The sequence below is a fragment of the Periplaneta americana genome, chromosome 1 (assembly GCF_040183065.1).
Source record: "Periplaneta americana isolate PAMFEO1 chromosome 1, P.americana_PAMFEO1_priV1, whole genome shotgun sequence".
NCBI classification, from domain to species: domain Eukaryota; kingdom Metazoa; phylum Arthropoda; class Insecta; order Blattodea; family Blattidae; genus Periplaneta; species Periplaneta americana.
In genome coordinates, this window is record NC_091117.1 from 121,778,455 (window position 1) to 121,799,694 (window position 21,240).

General features: G+C 35.5%; 1 protein-coding gene across 5 annotated transcripts in view; it reads left to right on the plus strand.

Moving 5' to 3' along the window:
- Positions 1 to 21,240, plus strand: part of LOC138700127 (DNA-dependent protein kinase catalytic subunit-like) — a 240,742-nt gene that overhangs the window by 54,446 nt on the left and 165,056 nt on the right. For 4 of the 5 annotated variants that reach the window (XM_069826504.1, XM_069826490.1, XM_069826469.1 and 1 more), the window contains 3 exons: positions 6,753 to 6,977; positions 8,362 to 8,531; positions 11,545 to 11,725. In XM_069826504.1, the coding sequence (XP_069682605.1) occupies positions 6,836 to 6,977; positions 8,362 to 8,531; positions 11,545 to 11,725 (493 nt within the window). In that variant the 5' untranslated portion in view covers positions 6,753 to 6,835. Of the gene's footprint in view, positions 1 to 6,596; positions 6,650 to 6,752; positions 6,978 to 8,361; positions 8,532 to 11,544; positions 11,726 to 21,240 lie in introns of those variants that run through there. The other variant, XM_069826497.1, reaches the window with a different exon arrangement.

The window sequence follows — 21,240 nt, forward strand, 5'->3', positions numbered from 1 at the left end:
AGTGCTCTGAATATCTATTAAAGCCTATAATCGTTCTAGTATAAAATATTCTTATGCTATCGAAACATCCAGGCATCTATTGGATTTCTTGGAAACCTTGTCGAATACATTGGATGAAGAAATTCTTTATTATTGATGGATGTTCAGAATGTTTCAGATGTTCACAATTTTAGATGGGGGAGTGAGGTCATAGTTAAGTTAATGCTGGGTTCGATTCCCGATGGAGTCATGGATTTTCTTCATTGATTTAATCCTTCTGGTTACACCATGGTCCTGGGGTTTACTCAGACTAACAGAAATGTGTACCAGGAGTATTTCCTTGAGGGTGAATATGACAGGTATGTAGGACTGACATCCCTATTGTTATTGATGTAGATTGTCTTATACAAATGACCCTAAGCAATGGGTCACTATGATCTATAATGGGGATGGGATGATTTTACCTTCACAGCCTTAGATGATGATCCAGTGGATACGAGTTTGAAAGATGCTGCCTAGCAGTAAGGTAATGGGATCTTCATTAACTATCCATTTGTTAGGAAACTAACGACCATTGAAATGCTTTTCTCTGCTGTGCTGAAATGACAAAGAGCGTAATTGTGCACAGCTGTAAGATACTACAAAATTGCAACGAACTGAAAAGATCATAGAATAGTGTAAAACAGTGTTAAAAATTTGTCATTGAGACCTTAAGAGAAAATCCAATGTTATTTATAAACAGTTTATGAAATTTATTATTCTAGTTTGCCACAAAATTAATGGAACACAAAACTGGTTATAATTCAGAAACAAAGATAAGTCAAGTATTGTGTAAGCTTATATGAAGTAAGTTATTGTTTTTGAGTGCTGAATTCATTCCTGAACTAGATAAAATGTACAATATTAAGTATATGGCAATTTTAAGTTTGTCACAGCTCGTGAAGCTACTCTTGGACAGATAACAGTTCGAATCCTGCCTGTTCCCCCCCCCCTCCTCCGATGTTTTTTCAAATGTATACAAATGCCAGGCCAAACTCTCGGACTCATCTTGCCAAAATGTAATTTTGTTATCACCAATATCGATGCTAGGTAACCGAGCACTTGATACAGCTCCTTAAATAACCAATTAATAAAAAATGCCACTAGTGGACACATAGTGAGTCTCTTGACAGGGGATCAAGCATGATGCCAAGACTTCATCTTTACCAAGCAACACAGAGACATCAGTTTAAAGTCCGTACCATAGGCGTATTAGAACTCATGTCCCATAATTTCAAACAACTTCAAAACTGTTGCTCATAGCCATTGCATATGTAGTGGCTGGAACCAAATGTTGCATGTTATATTCATTTATTATAATAAATATTAATGTAGGTGCTGTTGTTTTACTTATAAATGTTTCATTGAGCAATTTAAGAATCATTCTCTTTAAATAATAATTTATATACGTATATATGTTTTATTATGTGCCATATTTGGTAAAGATTTTTACAGTGCTGCAATGAAATGGAATTTGTATAACCTATAAACCCAGAGGTGCCTGATCTAATGTCATATATGTGTGCATGTATATGAAAAGAGGCCAGCCATTGAGTTATTAACTAGTATTATTCTTGAACTCTACGATATTGGTTCACCATGTGCATTAAAAGGAAGTCGTGGATTTAAGAAAGATAATACAATTAAAACTGAAACCATATTCTTATTAAAGAAAAACCGATTTTCAGTATAGACGTTTCTAAATTTATAAGATGTACAGTATAACTAAATTTATTATACTTAAACTTTCATATGTGGTTACATAATCGTATATTATTACCTATGCCGATTATGCTATTTTCTGTTTCATTGATATGTTTCATTCGGTCCCCTTAATTTCCAAAATAAGTGAAAATGTAGTTTAATGCTTCGTCTGATCGTCTGTGTATCCACGCGACTATCCAGATTTTCTGTCTCAATTTGTCTCTGTTTATTTTATATACATTGGTACATTAAATGACTTATTTCCACTGATCTGTTCGAATCACGTTTGAATATGACTACTGCTGTTCATCTCTGCAAATGACCACATCGTTTACTGTCTGATCTCTGTGGCCAACATTCATAAAATAACCACATGTAGCACCAGTACTTGAAATGCTACAATTGCACTGTAAACCTCGCACATTGCACTATGGATTTTTACATCCTTCTGTATTACATATATTTAATTTCTGTTGTAAATAATACCGATACTGAAATTATTTTATAATTTATTATGCTGCATGAACATTTCTGTATCGATACTAACCCCTTGTGTTGTACTAATATATTGTAAAACTTTCCTGTATATAGGCTATTTCAATTAGACCAACTATAATTAAGACTTTGTAGTACTATTAAGATTTTTTTGACATGTTCCATATTCTAGCTGTGAAATGATGTACGAATACCATGGAATGTAAATAAACACAATACAATACAATTAGTTCAACTCTTTCAGCGGTTGAATGAACACTAGGCTAAATGTCATGGCAATAATAATGAAATCAGAGTCCTTCTCTCTCTCTCTCTCTCTCTCTCTCTCTGTCTCTCTCTCTCTCGAGTAATAAACATACTATTCTTCTATCAGTAAACATTCTCCTTGATGTGTGTTACAATGCATCTTGGCCCAGCCCATCTTGGTTTGTTGTTTGTCTCCAAACGTTTATGCAGCTGAACTACTGTTATTATACACACTGATGGTGCAGGTAGATATCAACACTTATCTGCCCCATAGAAGGATGGGATATTTTTTGTTAAGTGCATGTGTTTACTATGCCTATACTGGGTGAACAGTATAGAGCAGAACTCGCACGGCCTTGAGTCCCCCACCTCCACGTGCATAGCCGGCCGGCTAAGAGCCGTAAAACCTGTTCTCCTTTATACTGTTAACCCAGTATGTATTTCCATAACATAAACGTTGATTTGTACATATATTAATTTGCAAATAAACCACTTATAACTCTTCAGAATTATGCTTTCTTCATACCTAATACTAGAGAGGAACAGTAACGTATATCACTTTCATCTGAAGAGGAAGTATTGTACCCCTCCTTTATCTCCGCCTCTGGGTGCTGTAAAACATACGAATTTGTAGAAGTGTGATCTTCATAGAAAGTTATAAGTCCAGAGTAAGACTCTATTAATATTGACTCCATCAGATGGGCATTTTCTTATCCTTTCCCTCATGAATATTTAAAAAAATTATGGTCCCAAACAGCAGAACCTCTTAAATTACCAGTTTCTGCTAGAGGTGGGGTGTGACAGTGTTTTGCCATGATAGCTTCGAATTGTGACAGCTTCGGAAAAATCGCTGTGATAGTAGCGATTTTGTCACAGTGTGATTTTTGTGTTCAGATGATTCTTGGCGATTGCAAATGTTGTAACGCCCTAACTTTCAGAGAGTTGTTCATTAAAGATGGTGGCAATACATAGTACATTCCAAGGGTAATATCATAGTCGTAATGTAGAAGTTGCTTGTTCTGCAAGTTCCAGCTTGCCTGGGTTCTTCAATTCGTGGCCATTTTACAAAATTGAGGAATATAACTGTTCTTTGCAAGGTCTATATATATCGAAACAAAACTGGAATGAATCTGAACACTACAATCGAATGATATAGTAGGCCTACCAATACAGCCTGTAATGTACCGAGCACAAATCTTCATTTTGAGACCCAAACCATTACTTCTAACTGGTGACCAGAGATCCAGTGATGTGTTCAGTGTTCTCTTTCACATAGTCCATAACATTCGATTATTGACATTTTATAGAAATCAGTAATGAGTGTTAAGTTGTTAAATTTTTCTAAAATAATTAGGTACCTTTAGCAATATGGACTATACATTAATTAGCACTAGGATGTAATCAAAACATTTCAGTGTTTCCCATTACAAGTCAACAAATGTTTATATTTATTGCTGTTCTGGGGATTGAATTGATATATCGATGCAATGTCTTATATCAATAAAAGTGATTTTGTGTGTGGAGTATACGAAAAACAAAACACACTCTGACCTGTCTTATTGCGATGTCTGCGCCCAAGAATGTTTACGAAGATGAGTCATTTGTGGAAGAATTTAGCAAGTGCATTGTAGTTTCAATATCAAAGGGTTGCTGATGTCGACTTCTGATCTAGAGTGTGACGATAATTAATTAGATCCCAGATATTTTGTCCAAGTTAATATCCTGACTTGCAGTTGTCTGGACTCTGGAGCTGCCATGTATATGTACATCAGTTGCCATCACTGTGAACCACATATCAGTCTGAGATTGCGATTTCTCAGAGCTGTGATTTTGGAACTATAGTCACAGTCTGAACCAGTGACAAACCTATCACAGCGACAAAATCACAGGTCTTCAAATCACACCCAACCACTAATTTCTGCTAATACTGGAGTTGAACCTATCTCCAAATTAGAACTTAATCAAGTTCTTAAAGATAATGAAGAATAATAAAGCCACAGGAGATAGTTTGATGTAGAATTGTTCAAATATACAAGCCAGACTTTTATTTATAGATAGACTCCTTCGCTTTCTAAATAAGATATGTATGGGAGATTTACAAAATTGATCGTAGTTCCTACATTTAAAGAAGGAGATGTGAAGTCATATATAACGACTACAGAGGTGTCAAATTTATTGAATATGGGATATAAAATCTTTACTAGTATAATCAAGAACAAATTATATAAATATTATGAAACACCAATACCATCATTGAAGATTGTCTTGAAAAAACTCTTTCAAGAACAACAGATGGGTTCCGGAAGGATCATGTTGTGATGGATATTTTACACTAAAATTATTAATGAAAAAACTAGGAAATTCAACATGGAAACACATATTGCCATTATTGATAAATTGAAAAAGCATTCGATAGGGTGAACAGAAATAAATTGTGAAATGTTAGTTTACTAACCATAGACCATGTTGCACAACAACTTATTGTAGACATGTAGGGTGAGATGTGACAGTGAATAGAAATTCATAAAGGAATAAGGTAAGGATGCGACCTTCCACCATTGTTGTTCACTTTATATGTAATCGCATGCCCCCCCCCCCACGCGTGCGCGTTTCAGACTACCTGTATCAGCCTTTTTTCTCGAAAACTATATGATGCTGGTTGTTCATAAAAAATTTTTGATAACCAAAACCTATGTAAAGAATCGATTGGTGGTAGTACAAACTGGAAATAGGAGTATCTGTGATCAACTTCGAAATTTCAAGTGATAACATGGGTTATTGAAGGTATCATTGAATAATTTCGAAGTTGACCACAGGTACCCCTACTTCCGGAAATGGATCTATCACCAATCGATTCTTTACATAGGTTTCGGTTATCAAAATTTTTTTCATGAACAACCAGTATCACATAGTTTTCGAGGAAAAAGGCTGAAACACCTGGTAAATGAATCAGATAATTAGAATTATTGCTTTTTGTTGACGATTTAGCTCTGGTGGCATCCTCAGAAGATGATTTACAACGTTCAGTAGTCCTATTTAATTTTAACGAAATTTGACTTAAATATATGAAAATTCAATAAAGAAAAAAATTATGGCCTGTTGCAGAAACTACTCTGTGCCTAGCAAAATATGTTTGGATTAAAAAAAATATTGGAAAAAGTAAATTCATTTACATAGACGTTCAGAGCAGAAGGGAATCGAGTCCACTTTTGGTCAATTGGGAGATATTTCGTCTGTACATAGGACTACCTTAGATGAGACTACTTTCAGAGCATAAAAAATCATGTCCTCACATGTTTGTACTGGTGCAGATGTTGTTTAAAATCACACTCGCTTGAATGGGTAATTGGTACATGAAAGACTTTAAGTGTAATTTTTTGAAAAGTTAATTTTTGTGACTTGATTCCCTTGCGATCTGTATATCTCGGATATACATTATCCTTTTTTTTTTTCTTTTTTTGACGAAGTAGATATTCCACAGACAATTTTTAAATACACCAAAATATGGAAATAACAGTATTATGATACCTTAGTACAAAGACATACTAGAATTCATTGTATGACTTGAGGCTTTCCCGGCGTTTGATATAGAATAACTTCTCGGGTTCTCAGCCAGGTGAGTTGGAGATTAGCTTCCAAGCTTTCGACGGCAAGCTAATCTCCAACTCTCCTGGCTGAGAACCCGAGAAGAGTTATTCTATATTAGAATTCGTTTATACAAGACCTTGACGAGACTAGTATATTATGGTAGTGAGGCATGGACATTAAGCAAGAAAGACGAAATCAGGATATACCAAATGGAATCATAAACGTAATGAGAGACAACACGACATACGTACACTGTATTCATATTCAATCCTCGCGCGCCCCCCAATAGGTCAAACGTAGTAGACTCCCATTGGATGGCGAAGACCCCCGACCCGCCCCTTTCTACATTTCAGAATGCTCTTTCGAATGGTATATAAATTGTTTGGAAGTTTTCTTAACATTGAGTAACGTTCCCCTGTAAGAGTTCATTTGTCTGAAATTTTTATCTAATTTTTGCCGAGTTCCTGAAGTTGTACTTTCTTATTTAAATCACAAATGAATTCTCGAGACATCGGGAATGAAAATTTTTGTTGGCAGCCCTGTGAAACAATTGAACTTGCATGTGCAAAGTAGAGTGTTGGCTGCTAGTGGCTGTCAGGTTTGAACTTGTTGCGGAGAAGAATTTTGATAATGCAGTGAAATTTTGTTGTATGAATTGTCACTTGTTCGTTTTAGTTTTTATAGTTACATTTTTATTGCAGGGGATATGGTGTTATTTTAATTAATGCAATTGATGCAGTAAACACCAGTTGAAATGCCACGAAGTTAATATCTGTTTTACATAATGGGTGAACTTGAGAGTTATATAGAAGTTTTAAACAGGAGCGTTTCGGAAAATTACCCATCGAGATATACTGATGCAAAAAGTAATGTTTTAAATATTAAAACTTATTTCGAAGAAGATAAAGTGACAAGAACAGAACTAGGTAAGTGTTAAGCTTGTGTTTTTTTATGTTAGCGTTCTAAATTCTTTCTTAAATCACATATTCATACTGTCACTAAGGGCGATGTTAAGATGTGTTAGTTTACTACCTGTCCACCTTTTGTACAAATTACAAAGACAAGATAAGTAATCTTCGTCCAAAAGTAAGTACGTACTTAGGTCTAGATTTGGTTGGAAAGTTTGGTGGTTGTAAATTTTTATGTAAATTGTGTTATACAACATAGTACCGGTAATGCGAACGGAATATCGTTTACCTCTTCACTAAAATATTTTATTTATTTCATCCACTCAACAATGTGATTACAGAGTAGAGAAAAGTGAAAAATAACAGTAATAGTACATGTAATAATGGTAATTTAAACTTAGAATGTAGAGTATTCAACGCCCACTGAACGAATATTTCACTTTTATCACTGCCAATTGCGCTATAATCGTATATACAAGGTAGGCTATAACAAAAACCTAAACTAACCAAACCTAAACTGTCAAAGAAGCAACAAGTTATACTAAATATGTGTAAAATTGGCCTATGTCTCTATAGTGGGCGGGACATAAGTAACATTGACCCAAAAAAATTTACAGTATAAAAGAAAACTTACAAAATATAATAAAGTACTAGAGCAAAATACTTATGGAGTGTTTTGAAAACTACCGGTATTTATTTCTCTCAAGAGTGTGGTTACTACAGTAACAATGTAACATTGTTGTTAAAACTATTTGATACCAAATGGAAAATGGGTGTACTGATGTACTCGGAACACTGTAGGCCTACACTGTCACGATGAAGAGACAGGCCTACCTATTATAAATTCGGCAATGGTATACTTGAGCGGTTCCTGCTTAGGAATCACGTAATTAGTATTGCCGTGCGTGCAATAAGGAACTAAGCAGAGACCGCTCAAGTATATCATTGCCATAAATTCCGTATTCATTTGCATCTCTTTTGTTTCAAGTAACTCATTGGTCCTGTAATATGGCTGCATGAAAATGATAAAAGTGATTGCTTCTTTTAAATTCCGTGTAAGTTGAGAAAATTTTCTAGCTTGCCTTAAAAGAGGTTTCAAAATAAAAGTTTTGAGTTATAGGTACCTAATTATGTTACATTATGTAGGCTTATTCTGGATCCTAGTGGTCAGCCGTAGATTTCGGCCAGATGTCCCAAATTGTGGAATTTGTTGTGTCATAAGCATTCGGCAATTTAAAATTAAGGTTTTAAGATCTGAAATATCTAAGAACTTAAAAATTTTGGAAATGAGTAGCGCTACCGATATTAATTCAAGTTTCAGTTGAATGTTCAGAGATATTAAATATTGATATTTTGTGTATAAAAACAAGTTTAAGAAATTTGTGTTATTTTGTGTTTCCAGATGAAGCTTTTACGGTGTTATTCGATAAAAGGACAGGTATTTTGCAGTTCATACAGAAGGCAATAAAACAAGATGGTTTTGTTGAAGCTGTCAAGGAATCATTCATATTACTAAAATTATGGATTGATAATTCTAAAACAAGGATATCACGTTACATTCTACAGATTAAGGTTTGTGCATTTTAATTGTGTTGTGACACTCATTAGGCCTACTGTCCTAACATAACTTACTTTTCTTAAGTTTTTGTACTTAAGGCAATACCGTATTTTAAAAAAGTCTTAAAAAATATCAAAAGGTAATCCAAAATTGCACTTTATTACCGGTACTCCAAGAATCTGCCTTGTCAAATGAGAAGATATATTTTGTCGAAATAAACTCGCACATTAGTTCCTTAAAAAATTGCCAATTCAAACATTTTTGTCGGCTCCATAAAATTCAATTAATTTAGCCTACTTGTTTACAAAAGTTCAGTCTATATTCGTAGTGAAGTATCACATAAATGTGATCTTGGTTGATTAGGCTAAAGTGTTGATTAAAAATGTTTATTACATTAGCATGTAGGCCTATATAACTTACTTAACTTTTTGTGCAGATGGAATTTTGTTCCCCAGATCAACACACAAGTTAAATTATACAAGTAAGTGTGCAAAAATAAAAATAATACTAGCAGTTGATGTGTTTTATTTGTGTAGAAAATTATTTGCAATAAGATTCCGAAGTTTTTTCATTTATCTCCAAACTCATTTTTATGACATCTCCTGTTCCACTCAAACAACACAAATTTGTCACTGAATGGTCACACTCTTGTATGAATCGAGCATGCTGCACTGTGAACTTAACCCAGGCTATGGGAATGATGATAATGATATTTGAATAGATGATGATGAAGTGAGTCCAAAGTCCAACACTGAAAGCTCCCCAGCAATTCTACTAAGTTGGTTTAGGGAAAACCTCGGAAAAAACCCACTACCAGGTAACTTATCCCAACCAGGATTTGAACCCGTGCCCTCTGGTTTCACAGTAAAAAATGCTAACCATTACTGGTACTCCACAGTGGTGGATGTCAACATCTCTAAAACATAAAGAAAAATTTATATTCTTGATACTTGTGCATCAGTGGCATGTGATGCAATTTTATGTGAACAAAGCAATAATACAAATGTTATATTTATTGTAGAAAACTGATAGCAGCCAACTTACCTAAAATAATATATTTGAAGACTAAAGCAATTCTCCTTTCTTTAGCAGTAAAATCATCGATACCTGAGCATAAGTCCTCATTACTATGAATGGTTTTCAGTAATTTCTTTTGTATAGAATATGAATAACAAATCTGTCTCGACCAGGACAGGCACTCAGAGAAAGAATTTTGTGACATTTTAAGATTAGAGAATTCATAGTTCTCACGATTAAAATAGAATTTCTGCAATAAATTTCTGCTTTTTCACTTTATGAACAGAGGAAGCAATGCTTCCCTTGTCTTCCATGTACGGCACACCACTGCTGTGCTTGTCTGTTCCTATAGGCCTTACAATTGAAGATATTTATTTAATCAAATGGCATGAACACAACATTCATTTCATTTAGTGTTCTGCCCAAGGTCAGCCCAGCTTTCTCCAGTCTTTCCTATTTTCTGTCTTCCTTGAATGTAACAGTGGTTATAAATTCATTTTACTTTTGGCTTGCTTTTTTGACAAAGCAAGGCAGTGCATCAGATGGTTATGTAATGCCGAGATGTAGACTTTTGAAGATATAAAATATTCTCTTAGAGGCTATGTCACAGGCTAATTTCTATAAAAGTAACTTTTCTCTAACCTTGTTATTAAATTCGATGCAGTGTTGTGTTACTTTTGAACTTGTCAGTAAGTGTGTTCATGCATGTTATCTGACACTGTTTTCTATGAAAGTAGGCCTACTTCCCATTGAACAGTGAGTCAGGTCTATCAAGTACTCTTGATTACTAGATTAAACAATTAGTGTAGGCCTACCATTATGGCTTAAGCGACCTACAGGGAATCTGCTGCTTGTGAATGTCTGTTGTTGGTCAAAATATTCGTAAGACTGAGAATGAAACAATTCAGAAGTACCAATCCTCGAAAAATGATGACAGTGACAAAGATGGCAATATTGAGAAGACAGGAACAAGGATAATCATAACAGTGACAAAGATGATGGTGATCTAATCTTCGAACAGTGATGATTATATTGATGATACTAATCATTTTACTTGAGTCTAAATTTGGAAATAAAATACTTTTCATTTTTTAGAACAAAGTAAGTTAAGTGAAAATAGCAGTAATCCTAAATGCCGTATTTACTCATGTAATTTCCCCAGTTTTTTTTAATTTTGGAGGCGAAAAATCGTGGCGAGGGAAATTACGCGAGAACTACAAAATATCTAGAATAATCTGGTCATAAATAACATCAAACAATTCATGTACAGATACGGAAATAAAATGTGGGCAGTCTTGGTAGCAGCAGTTCTCCTGAATATAGGCAACAGGTTTCGCAAGACTGTCCACAAGTAGCATATATTTAGGCACTCTTGTTTACTGCGCAATGTGTTGTATCTGGAACTTAGTAAAATTAGACGGTCCATTTTTTTTGGAACTGTACCAATCAAATCAGTATTTAATAATAAATAACTAAAAATATTTACATACAATTTGAGTAGTTATGAACAATTTTGTGAGTTTTTTTGTACCATGTATGTCAGTTCTAATGCAGGTAGCCTGACCTTGACTAGTCACAGATCATGATGTTAAACGTCGCATGTAAAATATTCGCATCAAAATTAGTTTGTTAATTACATATAGAAAATAAACGTGCATGTATTTTACACTCCATTACTTTCAACAGACAACAAATCCAGATCATCTTCCATGTTGTCAGAGGAATCATAGAAGTTTTTCATTATAGACGGGATTAATAATGACCTTCGATTCCCCATCAATTTTTCGATACTTGGAATCATCAAGAAAGACACCCTTGGTGGAAAAAGAAGTTCCAGTTTTCTTTAATGTAAGAGGAAATTACGCGAGGAAAATGCAGTTTCGAAAAATATACCCTAAAAATTTTGGAAAGAGGAAAATTACTCTAGTAAATACGAGAGATTGGGTTTAAATTGTATCTTAACTCGAGATCATAACAGTTAATACTGTTTTACTGGATGTTTTGTAATAGGAATTGTGCAAAACATGCATACGACTAGACAAGAAGGCAGATGAAAAAGAGAAAGCCCTGGAAGTGATTCAGTCTATCCTGGAAAAAGGCCCTTGGAATGATGACCTTAATGTAAATGAACTTTTCAACAGACTAATCAGTCCATTCCCCAGTAACCAATACAAGACAATGCCCGGAAAAGGTGAGTAGGCCTACATTACTTTAGTTTGTTTTTATATGATTAAAGTACATACAGGGCGTGTTCTTAAAGTAAGTTACGTTTTCAATTATAGCTGTCGCATCGCTGCAATCGTTATTTTGCGCATGTGTGTTTTCTTCTTCAGTCTTCAGGCAAGCTGTGCATGCAGTTTCAGAGCTTCAGTTTGTGTGTGTGGTTAGTTGTGATCAGTTGAAATGTTTAAAGTGATCAAGCGCCACGCCAACTGTGAAATGCGGTCTGTTATCCGTTTCTTGAATGCGAGAAACATCAAACCAGCTGACATTCATCATCAACTTTGTGAGGTGTATGGTGATGATGTCATTAGTGATGGAATGGTCAGGAGATGGGTTAGGAAGTTCAATGAGGGCCGCGTCTCTGTGCATGTCGAGCAGCGTACCTGTCGGCCATCTTTGATCAATGACGATTTGGTGTGTGCTGTCGATGAAAAAATTAATGAGGACAGGAGGTTCACAATTTCCTCGCTTTCCTTGAATTTTCCACAAATGTCGCAGAGTGTTCTCTACAGAATTGTGAAAGATTGATTATGATATCGAAAAGTGTGCTCACGATGGGTACCCAAGTTGCTCACCGAGGAACACAAAACCAAACGAGCTGTCAGTGCATTGAGCTTTCTCACACGTTACAGTGAGCAAGGTGATGAGTTTCTTGACCATATCATGATAGGTGACGAGAGTTGGGTGTCTCACATGACACCTGAATTGAAGCAGCAGTCCATGGAATGGAGGCACACTGCATCGCCAAGGAAAAAGAAATTCAAACAAACCATGTCAACATGCAAGATCATGTGCACTGGTTTTTGGGATAGAAAAGGAGTCCTACTCATCGAATTCTTGCCTCGGGGTGAAACCATAAATAGAGAAACCTATTGTCAGACCTTGCAGAAGCTCCGTTGCGCAATTCAGAACAAGAGATGTGGGATTCTGACCAATGGAGTTATGTTGCTTCATGACAACGCTTGGCCACACATAGCTTCTGACACCCAAAATCTCATCTCGAAATTTGGCTGAGAACAAATTGACCATCCCCCCTACAGCCCGGATTTGGCTCCAAGTGACTTTCATCTCTTCCTGCACCTCAAGGAGTTCCTCGGTGGTCAACATTTTGATGGTGACGATGAAGTGAAAACAGCAGTGTGGGAGTGGTTCGCATCGCAAGCGGGCGGTTTCTACAATGAGGGGATAGAAAGACTTGTGCCACAACTCGATAAATGCCTCAGTAATGGTTGAGATTATGTTGAGAAGTAATTGAAGTTTGGGGAATACAATGGAACAAAAATGGTTTGTAAATATCTTCCCGTTTACTTACTACATCCTTTTGGAACTTACTTTAAGAGCACGCCTCGTACTCAGTTATGATTATAGTTTAACATTTTCAAGAAAAATTTTCCTGTTAAAAAAATTCTTTCAAAGGTGATGCAACAGTGGCAGTTGAGAAAACAATCATCTTCAGTTGATAATTTTTATAACTTTGCGTATGATTTCGAAGACAGTAGGAAACTGTCTTAAAAGTTTACTAAAGTAAAGTCTATAAATAAGTGCTGGTGTAAATCTTCATTGCATAATTCACGGTGAAGTGGAATAATATTCTAATGTCCTGATGATGGTAGCTGGATGTGCAACTAAGAGAGCTGTTTACAAAACCAGACATCAGCTGAACAAGGTTGTCATGGACTGTGTCTATATGAGTAACACAGATGCAAGAAGAAACGAAATCAAATATGGCTAGGCCTATATATGAAGTTGTACAGCCTAAGAACACAACAGGCATTACAAGACAATATAGATATGGTTTGCTTGGTGTACAGTACAGGCTCTCTTCGAAGTTTCGATTTATTTGCTAAGCCATAAATGTAGAACCACAATCTGCATCCGAATGAGACCCTGTCAGAAAGTATAAGATATTTCAACATTTCTCTACAACACCTTCTTATATCTGATACGATATAGTTCATAGAAGTGAACACACTACATCTTCAGAATAGGGAATTTGAAACAATTGAAATGTGCCCTTTGAAACGGTACACTGAAGATCAACTATAACTGTTGTCTGATAGATGGAAGGCATTGGAAACTATAGCAGAAATTTGTCATCAACATATTGAAGAATCAAAATACGAAGACTTGTAGCACTTGTTGTTCCATTAATTAATTAGGGTGAAGAAAAAGCAAACTCTTAGTACAGATTCTGTGGAATGCCATTTTCTTTAAGATCATTGGAAATTGTGGTAGATACTATTCACACTCAGAAATACTTTTGGGTAGAAAGTTGACTATAAAAACTGAGAGACTGCCATGAAGTCCCTAGTTGTGCAATGGCTGCAAGATTCCATGTCATGTAATGTCTTAACTTTCTCCAGATCAAAGAAGACTGCCACGAGATGTTTAAATATTTTGGGAAAGCATCTCCAATGGCACTCTCCAAGCGAACAAGATGGTCTGTGACTGTGGCTGATTTGTGCTCATTAAAACAGACTGAATTCAGGATAACTGGTTTCTTAATTCTAGTACTTATATCTGGTGTTATCAATTTTTCTGTAACTTCACTACACACACAGAAATGGTGAAACAGATTCGTCTGTGACTAGCAGACAAACCCAGATCCTTCCTGATTCCTGGACCGGGATTACTATAGCTGAATGCTGTATGTCTGTAATTATTGTTCAATCTCAGCAGGAAGAACTTGCCAGCTGGTGGTACATTTCGAAGCATGTGGTTATAGATGTTGTCAGGGTTGGGAGATGTATATATATAGTGCCCCCTGTTACTCCTCAAGTGTGAATGGAAAGTTATTGTTTTATTTGATGTGAAATACAGTCATTTTTCTGTAGCAAGATTCAATTGATGGTCATATTGCCTATGTCTAGAAGACAGGAACTGGCAGTTAAACTAGAGGCACTCTTTTGTCAAAGGAAACATGTTTGAAATTTTCAGAATTTAATATTATAAATATTGGTATTACACTTTTAAATATCACTTCCTTTTTGTGAACACCTGTCCCTTTTTTCCCTCGTTATCATTGACTATATTTGTTTGTACTGTGATATGTTACGTAAATCTGTACGTATATTTGGATACACCGACATACAGAAAAGGAATGAATGTTTGAATTTATGCAGTATTTTTAAGGTGTGTACAACCTAGGATAAAAGAGAATCATATAGTATACGCCATGTTTAAAAACCCTCACTTAATATAAACAACTCTATCTTTATTATAACATCATCAGTGTAAGGTGCCGGTGCAGGTGTTACGTGCTGTCTCTTCTCACTTTATAGATCTCTTGGATATGGAACAACAAGTTTTGATGGTGAAATCATTGCAATAAGTGAAAGTCTCAGGAATCTTCTATGCCACATCAATAAATTTAAGAATGCAGTTATATTGTCAGACTCCAAAGCAGTTATTCTATCAATAGTCTCTAAACACACACCTTCATCTCAAACAGTAGAAATAACTAAAATGCTCTCTCGATTAATATCACTCAATGAAAGAATTGTATTCCAATGGATACCATCCCTTTGTGGAATCCTGGAAAACGAGAATGCGGATGCTTTAGCAAAGAAGGGCAGCACTGCTACTTACAGACCTGTTACTAAATCTACGTTGTACTCTGTGAAAAGATTTATTAAATCTACATACTTAGACTTTACTTACTTACTTACTTATTGGCTTTTAAGGAACCCGGAGGTTCATTGCCACCCTCACATAACCTGCCATTGGTCCCTATCCTGAGCAAGATCAATCCAGTCTCTACCATCATATCCCACCTCCCTCAAATCCATTTTAATATTATCTTCCCATCTACGTCTCGGCCTCCCCAAAGGTCTTTTTCCCACTGGCCTCCCAACTAACACTCTATATGCATTTCTGGATTCGCCCATACATGCTACATGCCCTGCCCATCTCAAGCGTCTGGATTTAATGTACCTAACTATGTCTGGTGAAGAATACAATGCATGGAGCTCTGCGTTGTGTAACTTTCTCCATTCTCCTGTAACTTCATCCCTCTTAGCCCCAAATATTTTCCTAAGAACCTTATTCTCAAACACCCTTAATCTCTGTTCCTCTCTCAAAGTGAGAGTCCAAGCTTCACAACCATATAGAACAACCGGTAATATAACTGTTTTATAAATTCTAACTTTCAGATTTTTTGACTGCAGACTAGATGACAAAAGCTTCTCAACTGAATAATAACAGGCATTTCCCATATTTATTCTGTGTTTAATTTCCTCCTGAGTGTCATTTATATTTGTTACTGTTGCTCCAAGATATTTGAATTTTTCCACCTCTTCGAAGGATAAATCTCCAATTTTTATATTTCCATTTCGTACAATATTCTGGTCACGAGACATAATCATATACTTAGTCTTTTCGGGATTTACTTCCAACCCTATCGCTTTACTTGCTTCAAGTACAATTTCCGTGTTTTCCCTAATCGTTTTTGGATTTTCTCCTAACATATGTCATCCGCATAGACAAGAAGCTGATGTAACCCGTTCAATTCCAAACCCTGCCTGTCATCCTGAACTTTCCTAATGGCATATTCTAGAGCAAAGTTAAAAAGTAGAGGTGATAATGCATCTCCCTGCTTTAGCCCGCAGTGAATTGGAAAAGCATCAGATAGAAACTGGCCTATATGGACTCTGCTGTAAGTTTCACTAAGACACATTTTAATTAATCGAACTAGTTTCTTGGGAATACCAAATTCAATAAGAATATCATATAAAACTTCTCTCTTAACCGAGTCATATGCCTTTTTGAAATCTATGAATGACTGATGTACTGTACCCTTATACTCCCATTTTTTCTCCAATATCTGTCGAATACAAAAAATATGATCAATAGTCAATCTATTATGCCTAAAACCACACTGATGATCCTACAAACAAAATTTGATAACACAATCTCAAGGGAAAAAATGGAACTCTCTGCATCAAAATCCACAGTTAATTCCCGATTTACCACGAAAATCGTCTGTAGCTGCATTTAGATTGGCAACAGGCCATGATTGTTTGGCCAAACACCTGCATAGAATTGGAATATATCAGTCCCCTAACTACCCATTGTGCAACTCAAACCAAGAAATGGATTCGGAACACCTCAAAATCTGTGCTTCAATGGCTGGCCATGATAATATCTTTGAAAAATATTGGAGTGCAAGAGGTCAAATGACTTTATTGTCAAATGGCTGGCATTAGAAAACAACAACATCATCACTGTTTGACACCAGGAGTAGAGCAGATACATGCAGTGATGTCGCTCTCGTGAAGTTGCCACTTCTCTCTGTCTTATCTTATCTCATCCCATCACTAACAAAGTGCATACAAGAGTGATATCAGTCATCCATAAGATGTGGCAACGTCGTGTTAAAGACATAATATATCCACATTCAGTTATATGCCTTTTTTGAGTCATTCCATGTCAAATGAACACAGTTTCGAATTGAAATCTTTCTTGACTTCTCAGATTTTGATGAAACTTGTTATATCAAGTGACCTGAATAGTTATTAATGGAAATCGCAAGAATTTTTTTTTGTCTTCTGTACAGAAGTTATTAAGTATATATATATTTCTTTATAAAAAAAATGCGTACTGAAGAAATTAATTAACATTTTTTTTCGGAACCAGATGAGATACAAATATGGGCAATGTATCATTTTAAAGCTCGTTTCATGAGCTTTAATTTTATGTGTAACACAACAGGGATTACAAATATAAAAATTGTTTTTAAAATTCAAACAAAATTTAAAAATTCAAATTTCTCAGAAAATTACATTAAAAAATCACAAAACTACTTCATACTATTATCTTACACCTCGTAAAATTTTATTTTGGGGTCATAATGGGATCAGGTTATGTAAAGAGTATAAGTTTCACATGAAGAAGAAATAGCATATTCGATCTAGCCTTTGACAAAAGTCTACTGTTAAGACAAATCTAGCTGACTCATTACCAGCAGTTTTAAACAGTATGACATTTGTTGATATAAATTCTATTTTTAGTAAACGATAACTACAGAAATTAATTTAATTTACAAGAAAACATTTCTTTCATCATCTTACCCCAGAACATTAATATAGTGTTTGATATGCTGGAGGTGGTGGCTGCTGCTAACTCAAATCTATCGATCTTTTGTTTAGTCCAGGAATTGCTTCATGACTCGAGCAATCTTCTTCTTTTCATCTTCAGGTAAAAGTACGCCCAACATGTTGGTGTGTAAGAATTCACTTTGCAAATTACGTCAGTAGAAGTATCTAGAGTACATCAGGTGTTTGAGGGCTAATTAAAATAATGAGAAGGTCCTCATGGCTGAAGACCTATAACTTTTACATTATATCGTCTTTATTTTCCCCTAAAACATAGCTCAACTGACATCTGTTGTTGTTTAGTCAGCTGCCTGAAGACAGGTCTGGACTCCACAAGTGACACCAACAAGGCATCACCCTTGAGGCAACTAGGCTAGGGGATAATGGGGTAGGGATGTATATCAATGGAAATTACATAGTGCTAACCATTTAGTTCACCGAAGTCTAACATCTCTAGCTAGTTGATAATGGGGCAGAGGTAAATAACTTAGCATAAACTTCTGTTCCACACCTTGAGGGAATGAAAGCATGGAGCTTTTGAGTTCCTGAAATCCTCTTGAATAACATACGTATAGTCCATGGCACAACAATGTTGCCGTTCAGTTTTTAACGTCGAAATTTAATGAAGTGGAGAAGATTTTGTATTTTTCGAATGACTCAGCTGTCCAATATAAAAATAAAAAGAACTTTTTAAACTTTTGCTAAAACAATGCATTAATGATTTCGAACTTGAGGCAGAATGACATTTTTCAGCTACAGTTCACAGTAAAGGCCCATGTGATGGGTTAGGAGGTACAGTTAAAAGTTAAGCAACTAGGACAAATCTGCAAAGTCCATATCAATGTCAGATCAATACCGGTACACTGTTTCAACTCCATGAATGGGCAAAACTTGAACTTTATTTATGTTATGCAAGGGAAAAAATGGAACTCTCTGCATGAAAATCCACAGTTAATTCCCGATTTACCACGAAAATCGTCTGTAGCTGCATTTAGATTGGCAACAGGCCATGATTGTTTGGCCAAACACCTGCATAGAATTGGAATATATCAGTCCCCTAACTACCCATTGTGCAACTCAAACCAAGAAATGGATTCGGAATACCTCAAAATCTGTGCTTCAGTGGCTGGCCATGATAATATCTTTGAAAAATATTGGAGTGCAAGGGATCAAATGACTTTATTGTCAAACACCTGGCATTAGAAAACAACAACAACATATATGTTATGCAAGAAGAATAAGCCTTATGTAGAAAATAAACGACAGTTGGCACTACAATTCAGTAAGATTATGGCAATTCCAGTGAAAATTACTTTTCTTCATCCATTAAGGACCTTCTCATTCTTTTAATTAGCCCTCAAACACCTGATGTGTTCTGGATACTTCTACTGACGTAATTTGCAATGTGAATTCTTACACACCAACTTGTCGAGCTCATTTTCTACATGAAGATGAAAAGAAGAAGATTGCTAGGGTCATGAAGCACTTCCTGGACTAAAGAGAAGATGACAGACTTGAGTTAGCAGCAGCCACCACCTCCATCATATCAAACACAATGCTAATGTTGTGGGGTAAGATGATAAAAGAAATGTTTTCTTGTAAATTAAATTAATTTCTGTAGTTACCATGTACTAAAATTATAATTTATATTAACCCATATCACATTGCTTAAAACTGCTGGTAATAAGTCAACTAGACTTTTGTCAAAGGCAAAATCGGATGTGCTGACTATTTTTCTTAAATGTGAAACTTATACTCCATGTATCATCTGATCCCATTTTGATCCCAAAATGAAACTTTACGAGGTGTAAGATGATAGTATGAAATATTTTCGTATTTTTTTTTTCTTTTTTTGCAAAATTTTAAACATACAATGTCTGAGAAATTTAAATTTTAAAATTTTGTTTGAATTTTAAGAACAATTTTTATATTTGTAACACTTGGGAAGAATTTGTAGCTTATTTAGAGAATGATTTATACAGACCTCAACCACAAACTTTCAAAATCTTTAAGAATTAAACAACGAAGTGAGAGAAAATGTTAAGGTAAATGTTTTTCTATTAGAAAATTGGTTACAATATTTTCAGAAATTATGGTCCCAAACTGTTGAACCTCTTGAATTACCAGTTTCTGCTAATACTGAAATTGAACCTATCTCCAAATTTGAACTAGTTCAAGTTTTAAAGAAAATGAAAATAAAGCCTCAGGAGAGGATTTAGTGAATGCTGAATTGTTTAAATATGCAAGCCTTCTAAATAAGATATGGACAGGAGATGATATACCAACAAGTTGGACAAAATCAATCATAGTTCCTATATTCAAAAGAGGAGACGTAAAATAGTATGATAACTACAGCGGGATCAGTCTATTAAATACAGGATATAAAATCTTATCAGCATAATCAAGAACAAATTGTATAAACATTATGAAACACGTTTCGGAGAAGAACAAAATGGCTTCCGAAAGGGAAGATAATGTTGCGATGGATATTTTACATTAAAATTATTATTATAGATTTATTAATTTGTCCTACAGAATAATATCTGTAATATTGACAATTAATATTTGAGGAGAAAAATTCGCTCCGGCACCGGGGATCGAACCTGGGTCCTTGGTTCTACGTACCAAGCACTCTAACCACAGAGCTATGCCGAATTCAATCCACAGCGCCGGATCGAAACTTCCTCCTTCAATGTTTCCCTTTGTGGCCTGACTCCAAGTTAGTCATAAATGTTGATGTATATATCCAATGTAAATTGCCATTATATTAGGAGCACACTCAGCTGAGTGACTTATTTGGTCAGGATTCCGAGTTAAGTGTACAGTAATCTGTACAGACATATGCACTGCAGCTATGAGAATATTATAGATTTATTAATTTGGGTCGACCTGGTTGCCGAGTTGGTATAGCACTGGCCTTCTATACCCAATGTTGCGGGTTCGATCCCAGGCCAGGTCGATGGCATTTAAGTGTGCTTAAATGCGACAGGCTTATGTCAGTAGATTTACTGGCATGTAAAAGAACTTCTGCGGGGAAAAAATTCCGGCACATCTGGCGACGCTGATATAACCTTAGCAGTTGCGAGCATCGTTAAATAAAGCATAACATTTTTTTTTATTAATTTGTCCTACAGAATAATATCTGTAATATTGACAATTAATATTTGAGGAGAAAAATTCGCTCCGGCGCCGGGGATCGAACTCGGGTCCTTGGTTCTATGTACCAAGCGCTCTAACCACTGAGCTATGCCGAATTCAATCCACAGCGCCGGATTGAAACTTCCTCCTTCAATGTTTCCCGTTGTGGCCTGACTCCAAGTTAGGCATATATGTTGACGTATATGTCCAATGTCAACTGCCATTATATTTAAGCACACTTAAATGCCATCGA